This window comes from Esox lucius, chromosome 17, assembly GCF_011004845.1.
Source record: "Esox lucius isolate fEsoLuc1 chromosome 17, fEsoLuc1.pri, whole genome shotgun sequence".
In the NCBI taxonomy this organism is placed as follows: domain Eukaryota; kingdom Metazoa; phylum Chordata; class Actinopteri; order Esociformes; family Esocidae; genus Esox; species Esox lucius.
In genome coordinates this window covers 22,366,820-22,380,680 of record NC_047585.1, presented here as the reverse complement: position 1 = coordinate 22,380,680, position 13,861 = coordinate 22,366,820, and the positions used below count along the sequence as shown (strand labels likewise).

The 13,861-nt window shown below is 41.4% G+C and overlaps 1 protein-coding gene across 8 annotated transcripts in view; it reads right to left on the bottom strand.

Annotated features, from left to right (window-relative positions):
* LOC105006631 (membrane-associated guanylate kinase, WW and PDZ domain-containing protein 3) overlaps window positions 1–13,861 on the bottom strand; it is a 138,113-nt gene that overhangs the window by 30,817 nt on the left and 93,435 nt on the right. For all 8 annotated transcript variants that reach the window (XM_020055348.2, XM_034287372.1, XM_013138375.3 and 5 more), the window contains 3 exons: window positions 8,124–8,330; window positions 6,921–7,089; window positions 5,371–5,450 (listed from right to left, as the gene is read on the bottom strand). In XM_020055348.2, coding sequence (XP_019910907.2) covers window positions 5,371–5,450; window positions 6,921–7,089; window positions 8,124–8,330 — 456 coding nt within the window. The remainder of the gene's footprint in view (window positions 1–5,370; window positions 5,451–6,920; window positions 7,090–8,123; window positions 8,331–13,861) is intronic.

Sequence of the window (13,861 nt, the reverse complement as noted above, 5' to 3'; positions counted from 1 at the left end):
AAGCCTATCAGAGCTCAATGTCTTCCCAACAAACTCTGGTAATGGATGGGCAACAAAGTGGGCACTCACGGGCACTGATGCCGCTGGAGTGAAGCAGACAAACTCTCAACTTATGACAAATCAACATGGACAGAACTTTTGACCCTGATCTGGAGGTATTAGGTGTCTTGTCCTTGGATAACTATCCTGTTTGTCATCCTCCATTGTATATTTGATGAGTCGCCTCATCACTGTTGATGGTGAGAAAGTTGTTTTGCTGGTACAATTTAATGAAGCCGCCAGTTGAGGACCTGTAGGGCGTCTGTTGCTTAATGCATTTCCACTGGTGCTTTACCCCGGTACCAGGGCTCCACCGGTGATTATGCTAATGTTGCCTCTAGACTTTTCCACTATACATTTGGTACCAAGGATTTAAGGAGGGGCACACGTGGGGAGGGAGGAGTAAACTATCAACACAAATTAGTTTTCCGGTTACGAAAGATTTAAGGCGATACACTCTTAACACTGCAACTGTAAGCCAGTGTATTCATTATTTAGTTTAATAAGTATTTTGTCAAAACAATCTACCTTTTGAAGGATTTGGGAGGATTCCGAGGTAATTTTGTGTTGTTATAAGTTCTGCAGGCTCAGTGCTCAGTTTTTCTATTGATTAAATGGCATCATACCACCTTCAGTCATTCCAACTCTTTCCGTTCTGATTCTTTGCTTCCCTGTGCTGTTGATTTATTTTCTTTATTTTATCAGGGATCAATTTGTTAGATCGGATGAAAACCATTATGAGAAGCCTAAGACTAAGCAAATTATACACATCGATATTCGAATAGCACAACATCCGGCGTTTTCACAGCAAGTAACGCATCAACTCCAAACCCCACCCTAAGTCCTAAAGTCCGGGGCTTGGTACCAAGTGAGAGACGGGCTACTCAGCCATGGCCTAGTGGCCACCTGGCGCTGGCCCGTGTCTGGACTTTAGGGTAAAACATCAGTGTTTGGCACCAGTGGAAACATATAATGTATTTACATAATGAATTTGTCCCAGCGAATCCAGAAAAGATTCTGGCGCTCCCACACCTCTTTCTATTCTGGTTAGAGACAGTTTTCCCTGTTCTGTAAATGGAGTTGTACACAACATTGCACAAGATCTTCAGTTTCTTGGCAATTTCTCACTTGGAATAGCCTCCATTTCTCAGAACAAGAATAGACTGACAAGTTTCAGAATACATTTGTCAGGTCCTGGCTGGGGGCCATTAGGCATCTCTATGCGCCTGGGGACCAAAGTCAGGATCCTAACCGCAGAAGGTGCCTTTCGTCTCTAATCGGGGACCCTATTAACTCGCCCTTTTGGATCTTTAGTTGGCTGGTCATTGTTTGCTATGTGCTTCAGTTTGCGGTTTGCCTCTCCTTTTGGTGTTTTCTGTTCGAGTTATGAAGAAGAACATTAAAAGGATGATTCCCTTAAACCCTGCGCCTGTGTCCTGCCGCCCACACCGTGCCAAAATGTCTTCGTTTCCAGCCATTTTGAGGCTGCAATCAAACCCACAAACACAGATGCTAAAGATACTGAACTAGTCTAAAGAACAGGTTTTTTTCTTCTTTAACAAGCACGACAGTTTTCAGCAGTGCAAACATAATTGCAAAAGGGTTTTCTAATGATCAGTTCAGCCTTTTAAAATGATAAACTTGGATTTGCAAACACAACATGCCACTGGAACACAGGACTGATGGTTGCTGATAATGGGCCTCTATAAGCCTATGTAGATATTCCATTGAAAATCAGCTGTTTCCAGCTACTATAGTCATTTACAACATTAACAATGGCGGCACTGTACTTCTGATCAATTTGATAATGGACAAAACTTTTCTTTTTTTTTTCTTTTGAAAAACTACCAAAGGTTTGGGGTCACATAGAAATGTCCTTGTTTTCAAAGTCGAAAAGGAAGGTTTTGAGTGAGGAACAGAAACCTTCAGTGTTCTCTAAAATAGAGAATACTGGAAACTGAACGCTTCTGTTCCTCACTCAAAACTTTCCTTTTAAACTTTTTTGGACAGGAAAGAAAAAGTTGCAGTGGTCTCTATCAAATCAATCAAATGTATTTATAAAGCCCTTTTTACAACAGCAGTTGTCACAAAGTGCTTTACAGAGACACCCGGCCTTAAACCCAGAGAAGCAAACAACAGTAGTGTTGGATTTCAGTGGCTAGGAAAAACTCCCTAAGAAGGCCGAATTTTAGGAAGAAACCTAGAGAGGACCCAGGCTCAGAGGGGTGACCAGTCCTCTTCTGGCTGTGCCGGGTGAGATATTAAGAGTCCAATTGGAATAATTAATAAATGGATGTGGGCTAAATCCAGAGTCTATTTGATTTTAGACTAGGTCAAAAGTATGACCAGGTGGACAATGACAGGGACAGCAACGGGCCCCCCAAACCAGGTACTCCGCAGGTGTGGACCAGGACCTCATGTCCTCACCTAGTAGTGCATTCCTCATATCCCCCAGCACAATAATATAGCAGCGTAACACCATGGAACTGAGACGGGGGTCCGGTGACACTGTGGCACTTCCCGGGGGAGGCCCCGGAACAGGGCCCAACAGGCAGGAAATTAATCCACCCACATTGCCAGGCATCAACCAAAGGGACACCCACCAACCGCAACCCCCCTGAATGAGGGCCGAGTATTGCCAGCAGCGTACAGCCCAATTGCACAAGTGCGCAACAGAGAGTCAACAACAAGCCAATGACTATTCCCCTGAAAGGCATTGGAGGGAGGGCATCCCAGTGGCGACGAGAGCCCACCTGGCAAGACAGCAAGGATGGACAGTATCAAGCATACTGGTCACCTTCACGCCCCCGGGCCAGGCTACACCTAATTATAAACCGTTTGCAATGTTTTGAAGATGAAAATAAGCAACTCTTGAGACATATTTTAGATGTTCTTCAAAGGAGAGGTCAGGGTCAAGGGTAACGCCAAGGTTTTTTACAGTTTTTTGGGATACGACCATACAGCCGTCGATGTTCACAGTGAGATCTTTGTTTCTTGGGTCCTGAAACAAGCATTTCTGTTTTCCTTGAGTTTAAGAGCAAGACATTCTCTGTCATCCACTTCCTAATATCTGAAATGCATGCTTCCAAAGTAGCCAATTTAGGGGCTTCGCCATGCTTCATTGAAATATATAACTGTGTGTCATCAGCGTAACAGTGAAAGTTTTGATTTCGGATTACATCACCCAGAGGGAGCATATATAGTGAGAACAATAATGGGCCCAGAACCGAGCCTTGAGGAACACCAAAGCATACCTTTGACTTGTCACAGGATATGCCATCCACACTAACAAACTGATATCTTTCAGATAAATAAGATTTAAACCAGGCTACAACATGTCCATGTAGCCCAATATGGGTTTCCAATCTCTCTAAGAGAAAGGAGTGATCAATAGTGTCAAAAGCAGCACTAAGATCAAGAAGCAACATGACGGATGCAGAAACTTTGTCTGAGGCCATTGGAAGGTCATTTGTTACCTTCACAAGTGCAGTCTCAGTACTATGATGGGATCTGAAACCGGACTGGAGTATTTCATAAATGTTATTTGTCTTTAAGAAGGCATTCAGTTGTTGGGAAACACATCTTTCTAAGATTTTTGAGAGGAACGGGAGGTTCGATATTGGCCTATAATTGTTTAATATGTCGGGATCCAGATGAATTTTTTTTAGAAGAGGCTTAATTTCCGCTATTTTTAGTGAGTTTGGTACACATCCGGAGGAAAGGGAGCAATTTATTATGTTCAGCATTGGCTGACCTAGCACAGGAAATAGCTCCTTAAGTAATTTTGTTGGAAACGGGTCTAGCTGAGAGTTTGTGGGTTTAGAACTCATCACAAATGTAGTAAATGTGTCGAGCGATATGGTATAAAAAAATTCAAGTGTCCCCATTGACATCTGGTCAGGGAGGTTAAGGACATTTTTAGGAAAACTGAGATATTGAGGACCATAACTATTTAAGGAGGAGTCAGTTATTTGTTTTCTAATGGTGACGATCTTTTCATCAAAGTGGTTCATGTATTCATTACAACTAAAGTGAAGACCCACTTCACTTGCTAAGCTTTGCTTTTTTGTTAACTTTGCAACTGTATCAAAGAGAAATGTTTGATTGTTTTTGTTCACCTCAATCAGGTTGGAGAAATAAACTGATCGAGCAGACGTGAGTGATTTTCGGTATTGTAGTGTACTGTCTATCCAGGCTAGTCTAAATACTTCCAACTTGATGGAGTGCCACTTTCGCTCTAATTTTCTGGAGGCTTGCTTAAGTGCTCTAGTATTGTCTGTGTACCAGGGAGCAAGTTTCTGGTTGCGTATTTCTTTTGTTCTTAGTGGTGCAACTGTGTCTAATGTATTTTGCAGTGTTGAGTTTAGATCCTCGATTTGATCGTTTACAGATTTATTTACTCTGTCGTTAATGAGCGAACTTGTAAGAATATCAAGGAATTAATTTGTAGTCCGAGAATTTATAGTAGGGCTTTTGAAACTCATTGTTTGCGGAGCAAGTGGATTTCTTGTTTTAACGGTGAATGTAATAAGACTGATCCGATAATCCAGGATTTTGGGGGAAAATTATTAGATCTACAATATCTATTTCTCGTGACAGGACTAAATCTAAGGTGTGATTGTGGCAATGTGTTGGACCTGAGACATGTTGGATAAAACCCATTGAGTCAATTATGGCTTCAAAGGCTTTTTGAAGAGGATCATTGGACTTTTCCATATGAATATTGAAATCGACAAAAATTAGAATACTATCTGCCATGACTACAAGGTTAGACAAGAAATCTGGAAACTCATTGAGGAACATTGTGTATGGCCCGGGGCCCTATAAATAGTAGTTATGTAAAACGATGTATCGGCCTGGTTAACTTTCATTAGTAAAACTTCATAAGAATGAAACTCAGTGATATGTTTGAGAGTAAATTTATATTTACTGTCATAAATATTAGCAACACCCCCTCTTTTTCGGGATGCACGAGGGATATGATCACTAGTATAACCAGGAGTAGAGGCCTCATTTAAGGCAGTGAATTCATTAGGCTTTAGCCACGTTTCACATAAACCAATAACATCTAGTTTATGATCAGAGATTAATTCATTTACGGCAACTGCCTTTGGAGCAAGGGACCTAACATTTTTCCTGGAGCTGTATATATATTGTATAATTAAGTACAAATAAAATACAAAGTGATTTTAAGGCCAGCTTACGTTTCTTTCAGAGGAGTAGAAGAAATCCAAAGCATTACATTTTTCATTTACATTTTGGCTCCAAGTCTGGGAGAGAAGACTTTCACTAGCAACTAAGGTATATTATCAAAAGGTCCTGTATCCTTACCTCCATCCTCACAATTCTCAGGAGGCTTAGCCTTCTTGGCCAGACGGGGGTCCAACCAGGTGGTGGTCTTACTGTTGTGACTTTGACAAACAGATATGAGAAACATTACAAAACCTGAGCCAACTTCTGACTACGGTTTTTACATCAGGTTAAAACAAGGAAATGTTGACAGTCATGTACCCACTAAATCTACATGATATTTTATCTATGAAACTAACACTGCTTGAAACATGTATTCATCTTGCTGCCTTTATGTGCAGGCTGAAAGCAAGACAGACATCATGTCAGACCTTTTTCACCTTTAATAACATTGGGAACCAACTGTAACTAACTGTAAGTGAAAAATAAATGCATCATCAAATCAATGCCGGCAAATGTTGCAAAACTGATAAACAAAACCTTTTTTGTTTTAAGGGTGAGTAGACTTGAGATATTCAACATTATAATGCTGTGGTCATGTGAGACAATATTGTCTGAAAGTCAATTTGTTTTTTAAACAACTCAAAGTCCTCAGGGAGAGCTCTAAGAATTAGCTTGCCAGGAAAACTGCTCTGAGGTTGTCCTAAGAAGGAACCACCAATTACATTTGCTAACACCAGAACCATATACTGTATGCATTAAGTACAAAGGCTCAGGATTATCCAATCAAAATGAAATCATTTTGAGTGGTTTATAAAGTCACAGTGCAGTAATAAAACTGAACGACTGTCCACCCAAGACTGTTCATCTGGATAGGGAGGAGGGCTCTAGACCTTTCTATCAGCACATAAGGATTATGTATATACATACATTCATTTTTTCCATACTAATCCAGTCATTGGCTTGTCTACATAAATAACCTCAATGCTCAGGTGGTAAACAGCATTATAAGCATTGTTCCTTTATTTCTGGTAAACCTGGTGATCTTGTATACTACTAAAGGTGCACCGCTAAATTCCCAATTCGCTACCCTTACAATGTTGCAATTACAGAAATATATTCTGAAGAAAAGTAAACTTTACTATGCTTGACCACCATTTTGTTCTGTGCAAAAACAGCAAATTAGGAGGTTGCCTATGAACAGTTGTTATTAAGTGTCATTTGTATGGCTCAAAACAAATTTCTGAGAAATCTTTATTTAAGTGCATTCCATGTGTAGATTGCGTTTTAAAGAATATGAGCTTTGTTGATTGAGTTTCGTTAAAATTGCCAGTACATACAGTTTTGAGATTCTGCATGAATTTACAACAAAGTAACTACAGTAGTAACATAACACATTGCTTTCCATGCAATATGGTATTGTAAAGTAATTTGTTCCTTTCTGTAAAATGGTAGTGGCACGGTACTAAACATCCTGAACACTGATCAGGTATAGCCATCTATTTTGCATAACCTGTAATGTAACTTTCAACATTCAGTCCAGAACAGAAGTAAAAGCCTCAGCATTAATTTTAATTTAAACTCAGCATTATTTAAGAGAAGCCTTGACCAACCAAGTCTCAGTAGAATCAAGGCTGTGTTTCTGTCCCGTCCCTGACGGTATATAATACCGGAGCTGAGTCAGTACTCACTCTATGAAGTAGACCATGCCTGTCTCAGTGTAGGCCATCTCCCAGTTGAGAGGCAGGGGCTCCAGGCTGTTGTCACGGGGCAGAGAGCTCCATGTACGGAAGTCCATAGTACTACTAGACTGAGTGTAGCTGGGCACTGCTTTCTTCCACGAGGCCCCTTCTTTGTGGTCTGAGAGACAGAAATGGAGGGAGAGGTAGATATAGACAGATGAAAAGAGAGCGCAAGAGACAGAGAGCAGAAGGTTTGTCTGCATGGACACCTCCAGCCTCCTCCTGTTCTCCCAGCATGCAGTGGGAGGAGGGAAGGTTTGATGTCGCTACAGGATTTGCATGCAAGAGATAGTGTGTTCTGTTCAACAAGGCTCTGTTTTGCAAGTGTATGTGTGTTTATGCATATATGTGTGTGCACTTCTCCAGGGATTCAATGATAAAGAAACTCACTGAAAAAAGGCCATTGGCGCTTGAGGTTACTTTGGCACAATAATACTGTCATACTGATCCTTATAGGTATTTCTATGCTTTTATCTGACCAATTTAATGAGAACCTCAATAAAAGCACCACAATAAACTTCAGCATGGAGACAACTAAAGCCCTTCATATATTTTTTTAGCACCACACATTTCTTTGGAAGCTTTGGCCTACAAAAAGCTACCAAATAAAATGTATACCCAAGGTCTAATGGAGGGGCTGTTTGTATAACACTAATACAATAAAGCACAAGAATACAAAGCATATTCTAGCATATTCCACAGAGCTGACATGGGCAGCCCTGAGCAGGACTGAGAATTTCAGATACACGCTACCACTTTCACAAGACACACACATGCAGACAACATGCAAATAAACACACACACACATACACTGGATCTGGAACCCATTCCTCCGGGAGCAGACTACCCTTGGGAAATCAAGGACATGCCAGCTCCTTTGAGAGAGGTGTCTCGATAGATCACACATATGCAGTCTCCTTTAAAGAAGTCAGCTGCCTACAAGGTGAACTGTACTGTAGTAGACGTTACTGATATTGAACGGGCTCGAGGCACCGCCTGGGGATAGAGGCCGTTGGGAAGTGACTTGCTTCACAGACAGAGCATGGCTGGGTAACGCAACCAGAAATAACAACGTCCAGTCAGAGTAAAGTAGATGTAAAATCCCGGAGAAAGTTAGGAAGGTCAGGGGAAGTAGGTATAAGACGTTCTGACCTGGGAGGCCGTTGGCCAAGGGCGGCCTCTCGTCATCATCTTCTTCTTCAGGGACCACGCTGTCCTTCCTGTCCATCTTGCTGACAGAGGTGGTGCGTTTCCGCTGGACCTCAGTGTCGTAGTCCTGGTCAAACAGCACCTGGTCCACCAGGTCAGGCTGCACCAGCGCGGGCTCCGCCGGGGGCTTGGGCGTCCCGTAGTAGTTACCTGGAGAGGGGGGGGGCGGAGGAGGGGAGGGTGGGCGTTATTCAGCGCAACCCAGGTTAAACAATGGCAGCCATCTGATAAACAATACTGTATTTACCTTGTTTTTCCAAAATGTAATCATTAGAAAGGGCCTATTCAGTGAAATCATAAATCATAAGAAGCTTAATTAAAGAACCAGGGAAAGATTGCCACTGGGAAATACGGCTTTAGAGCAAATTAATTACTCTCTATAAACTTGATCTCCTTTTCATTTGAACTGCTTGCACTCATGTTATAAAGCTTTAATCTATCTCCTCAAATTAAAAAAAGGTAAAAGTAAGTCTATTAATAGAATAACACACATAACCTCATAACACATTTCTCTTTTTCTATTTATAAGGTAACAGAGTGGAGAAATGGGACAAAGACATCAAGCAGCAAGTGTTGCAAATGCAACACTCAATGCTTGGAGGAAAATCCTTATATTTCATTGACCTTGCAATACTTCAGCTGTATATCAGAGCTCCATCTCTGTCCGTCTGGGCCCCTCCCCAGCCAGAGGTTTGTAGCAACAGTTATTAAGTGGATAATGCAAAGGATGTGTCTGGATCAAAGCATCTCCATCCCGTCGTCCCTTCTCATGCTACCAATTCATCACCACTAACCTACACCCACGCTCATCCGCATCTATCAGAGATAGCTTCATTATCCCCGATGGCAGAGCAATAGCAGGAAGATTTGGGGGAGCCGCTCGCTACCTGTTTCCTGCCAAACTGACATTAATTAGCCAGATTCTATAGCATGCTGATTCATATAGTGCACATCTCTGGGCCACGGGTAAATGTGTGTCAAAGTGCTAAGTCAGTGGAGCTTAGCGCTGTCATTTCTAACCTGGGCAATCATGGCCATGCACAATACACCCAAACAGCCTTAGCAGGACATCTAATATAATGTAATTAATCTCCTCAGTTATCCGTTGTCACAGAGTTATCAAAGTGGGATTCCCTAACCCAAATTTTTGCATTAACAATTAAGGACATCACTAGACAATCATGGATGGGGGGGCTAAGCCTTGTTTTGGGGGGTCTGGGCATACTCCCCAACATCTTTTCATCATGTATTTTTAGAGTAACAACAGGTGTAAAATGTTTGGGTTATTTTTGGTCAAGGTTGGCTAAAATTATACCTATCTCATAGTTCTATCATGTTTCTATCATCTACAGTTTATAGTAAATGAACATCTACATAGAGTATATTCTGTTTCTAAGCGAGATTTCTCTGATTATTCCAAAAAATGTCAAAAACAGATTTAGTCATTAACCCGTTCATTTCGGAATGAAGTCATTAAAGTCATGTATCATAATAAAAAAAAAAAAACATTTAAAAAACGGATCTCCCTTCCTCTGAACAGAATATGTTGCAATATGTTAACTTCAAACACAAACAAACATGATTCTGTGAAACACGCACAGTTTTGCAACTGTGTTCTTGATGATTATTAGTGACATACAAATGTTAGCTAGCATGTCATTAATGGGAAATAAATATTTTCAGTACTGTTGTCGCTAAAAAATCCAGCCCACTATTATCAGTCACCATCCCCAATTATTGGCCACCTTAATATTTTGTTGAATTACATTATAATTTATTTGTATTTGTATTACACTTCTCAGAAGTGTCTACTAGAAAGTTGTAACTAGCTTTCTTGCCTTCCGGTAAAGAAAAAAAAAAGACTTTGATATTACATGACATCTGGTCTGTCGCGCAAGTCGAATTCTCAAACTGCAAACTGTCTAAACAATTTCTCTACATGACATTTCTACGATCTCAAAAATATTTGTTAAACTCCATACATGTCAATAAAAATTATATTGATTAGCAAAACGTACCGTTGCTTTCCAGTGCATTTACATTTTAAACCTGAAAGAATTTACTCCTCTCCTACGTTAGCTACTATTTATAGAAGACGTTCAAAACATCAAACTCAACTGAACATGCTGCCAAATGAACATGATTATACATTTATTTATTTAGGGGGGGTTAACTAATATTTTAGGGGGGCTAAAGCTCCCTGGTAACAGTTAAGACCAGTCCAAAACAATGTATGGTATGTAGCAAATTTTTGGCCAGCTCCGATTTTCCTGTGCTGTGCCCCCTGACCAGACCTGAAATACACAGAAGAGCAGAGAAGAGTTAGGGCTAAGCCCAGACAGACTCTCTCTCTCGGAGCCCAGCACAGATGGCTGTCTGCTTGGCAACAGGCACAGGACCCAGTGGGCCACCCTGGCACAAACCGCATCCCAGCAGCACTGCCTGGGAGAGGGGAGAACCTCAGCTCCCCGGAGGCCAGGTCTGCCTCTGCAGTGAATGGGTGGGTCTGTTCGGTCTGTGTGATGAAACCACTCCTTAACCTTTGGGGATGTAGTGCATGGAGGAAGGAGGACAGTCTGGAAGGTAATCGGGCAGGGTGAGCTGTTAAACTCTATGATACAAAGCGCACACCGGATGGGGATGCATCTCAGCCAAATTTGGAATTGTACTGCCGGCCTTCAGACTACCTCCTCTCACCACATGGTTTGATTCTTCCACTGCTGTGTCATGGTATTCTACAGAGGAAGGTTTGGTACATCCCTGGAGATGAGGATCTCCAGGATCTCCCGTTTTCAAATATCAATGAAAGCTGTGTTTTGGTCCAATTATAAAACACAGTTGGTTCAATGAAAAAAGTTTTTTATACTTGAATGTCAACCAATAATGTTTCCTCATTTGGAGAAGGGAATGCATGTATTGTGTGATATCTACAAGATGATGGCCCTCTATATTTCCAACTTAGGTCTGCCCTTAACGTCTATCATATACTGTGGTAATACACACTCACACAAATAAAATCCACGAGATTCTGAATATAAATAATTTTTTATTATCAACCTGTCATAAACCTCTTTCTCTTCATAATTTGTGTATAAGTGGCCTTCTGGATGTGATAATTGTTATATTCAACAATCTTTTAAAAACCCTGACCACAAGTAAATCCAGAAAGTTTTTCTCAAAGAATCCCTAGGAAATTGTTCCATATGAAGATTCGGAATAATGCTTCATGTCATTTGTGCCCTCTTAATGAACCTGGTACCTTTGGGCATATGGTTTAGAAATTCCCTCTAATATCTATATTCTGAAATTAAGAAGCATAAAACCTGTCAACATTTCTATCAGAAAATGTCCCTGCATCTCCCATTGTTTGACTTTTAAATAATTTGTTTGTGAAGCAGCTAAGACAATGGTTGCAGTATGATGGGATATGGGGGGATTGAAGTGGGGGGTTGTAACATCTTGTAAACATACATTTTTGCACATGATTTTCATTATCAAGACATTATAATTGATCACAAAAAAGTCAGTTTGATCTGCCAAATGTATCGGTATTTATAGTAAGACAAAAACAGACTAGAGAAATCCCTAATAAACAGGCTATTCCAGCAGAATTTTTCAAACACTTTCAATTTCATAGTACAAATCTGATACCCAAATTGGATTACTTCCAGTGCTCTTCGGCGTTTACTCAGACTGCTGTAAGCCCGTGTGTTTGAGTTGCCACTATCAGTGCCTTCAATGCACTCCAGAGGACAGCAAAGTGCAGCCTAGAGGCCTGGAAAGTCTATACACACATTTGCACTCTGCCTAACACTGCTAGGGTCCAGCTTTGAGGGCTTGCCAATGAAAACGCCCAGCTGGAGTCTAAAAAGGATTTCATGCAAGTTCTCCCAGGTCAACCTACTCCTCTCTATCACTATAATTATCATCATAAGGATCATCATTATCAATGTTATTATTATTATCATCATCACCATAATATAAGCATTGTCAATGAAGAACCTGTAAGTGAGACCGTATTTGAATCCCAGGCTGCGGCAGTATGAACAGAGGCAGTGGAATAGACAAGTAGACTAACAGGTCACATCAGGTTTTACAATAGATTTGTTAACTAAAGAAAAGGTGTGATGTTCATGACTCTGGTTCTCCTTTGTGCACATTTTTCATCCAGGGCTTGGAGCTAACTTTCTGATGTCCAGGGCTTGGAGCTAACTGCCCAATATCCAGGGCATGGATCTAACTGTCCGATGTCCAGGGCTTGGAGCTAACTGCCCAATATCCAGGGCATGGAGCTAACTGTCCGATATCCAGGGCTTGGAGCTAACTGTCCAATATCCAGGGCTTGGAGCAAACTGTCCGATATCCAGGGCTTGGAGCTAACTGTCCGATATCCAGGGGTTGGAGCAAACTGTCCGATATCCAGGGCTTGGAGCAAACTGTCCGATATCCAGGGCTTGGAGCAAACTGTCCGATATCCAGGGCTTGGAGCTAACTGTCCGATATCCAGGGCTTGAAGCTAACAGTCCGATGTCCAGGGCTTGACTACACCTACAAAATGTACCATGTAACTCATGCCTCACAGCTTTCTTGTCAATCAAGCTGTCCTATGGCAAGTTGTTCAATCAATACTGATTACAGTGATTCAAACATTTCTGATTTCAACCCAGTGCACGGCGTGCTATCTATCTGGTTGCAGCTGATGGATATAGGACAGCTCATTGAACTGAGGCTGCCTGTCCCTTGACTTGGCAGCCTTAGTACTAATCTTACTACATGCCATCTCAGTTCTGTCTTCTTACCAGCCAACAGTGCTGGCATTCCCTCAAAGTGTGTGTGAGGAGGACTCCGTGGCAACCTGCTGTCTGTCAGCTGTGGGTTGACTCACAGGGAGGAGATCCTCAGGGAGCATCTGGAGTGACATCACATGTGACGGCTCAGCAGACTGTCAACAGCCAGGACCTGGCTGTGGCAAACCACCTCATAGAGACTGTGCTTGCTGCCGCGTGGTAAGACTAACCGCAGATTAAGATTTGACTCAATCCTTTAAATCTCAATTGAAAAATGACATAGGCCAATCCCCAGACCAGAAAAGTACCTCAAAACATTCAAAGACTGAGCCTAGGCTATTGCATTTTGGCTCAACAGCGATTAGCTGGGATTTGGTGTGCGGAAGATTAATCTTAAAGAGAAAATGTAATGTTATTGACATATGGGTAATATTTGGAAATTGTGAGAAAATCCCTTCATGGCATTACGACTATGATAATATTCCACCCCATAATGCATATACATAAAAAGTTAAACGACTGATGATGTATGAACTAATTCATTAAACTGAGAGGGACAACACAGAACCAGGGAAAGTGACACTTTACTAATCTTGTTTTAAATTTGCTAGAATGTCTTACACAGTACAGGAGTTCACATAAGAGCCAAGCTCAGTGTGTCATCACCAAGGTGGAAACTACAGTGAGCAGATTTTTCCTCGTGAAAAGGAGGACCCGTCTTTTGTCTGAGAGTAAACCCCAAAGATAGAAGCCCATATAAAAAGATTTGGGAGCTGTCAGTAGTATTTGGAAGCATGGAATGAATGCAGCCTCCCCTAACAGGCAGGGAGTGCCATATTCACATAAATAAACCATAGATATCTCCTACTCTGCCTCTGCAGTAGTGGTTAGGGT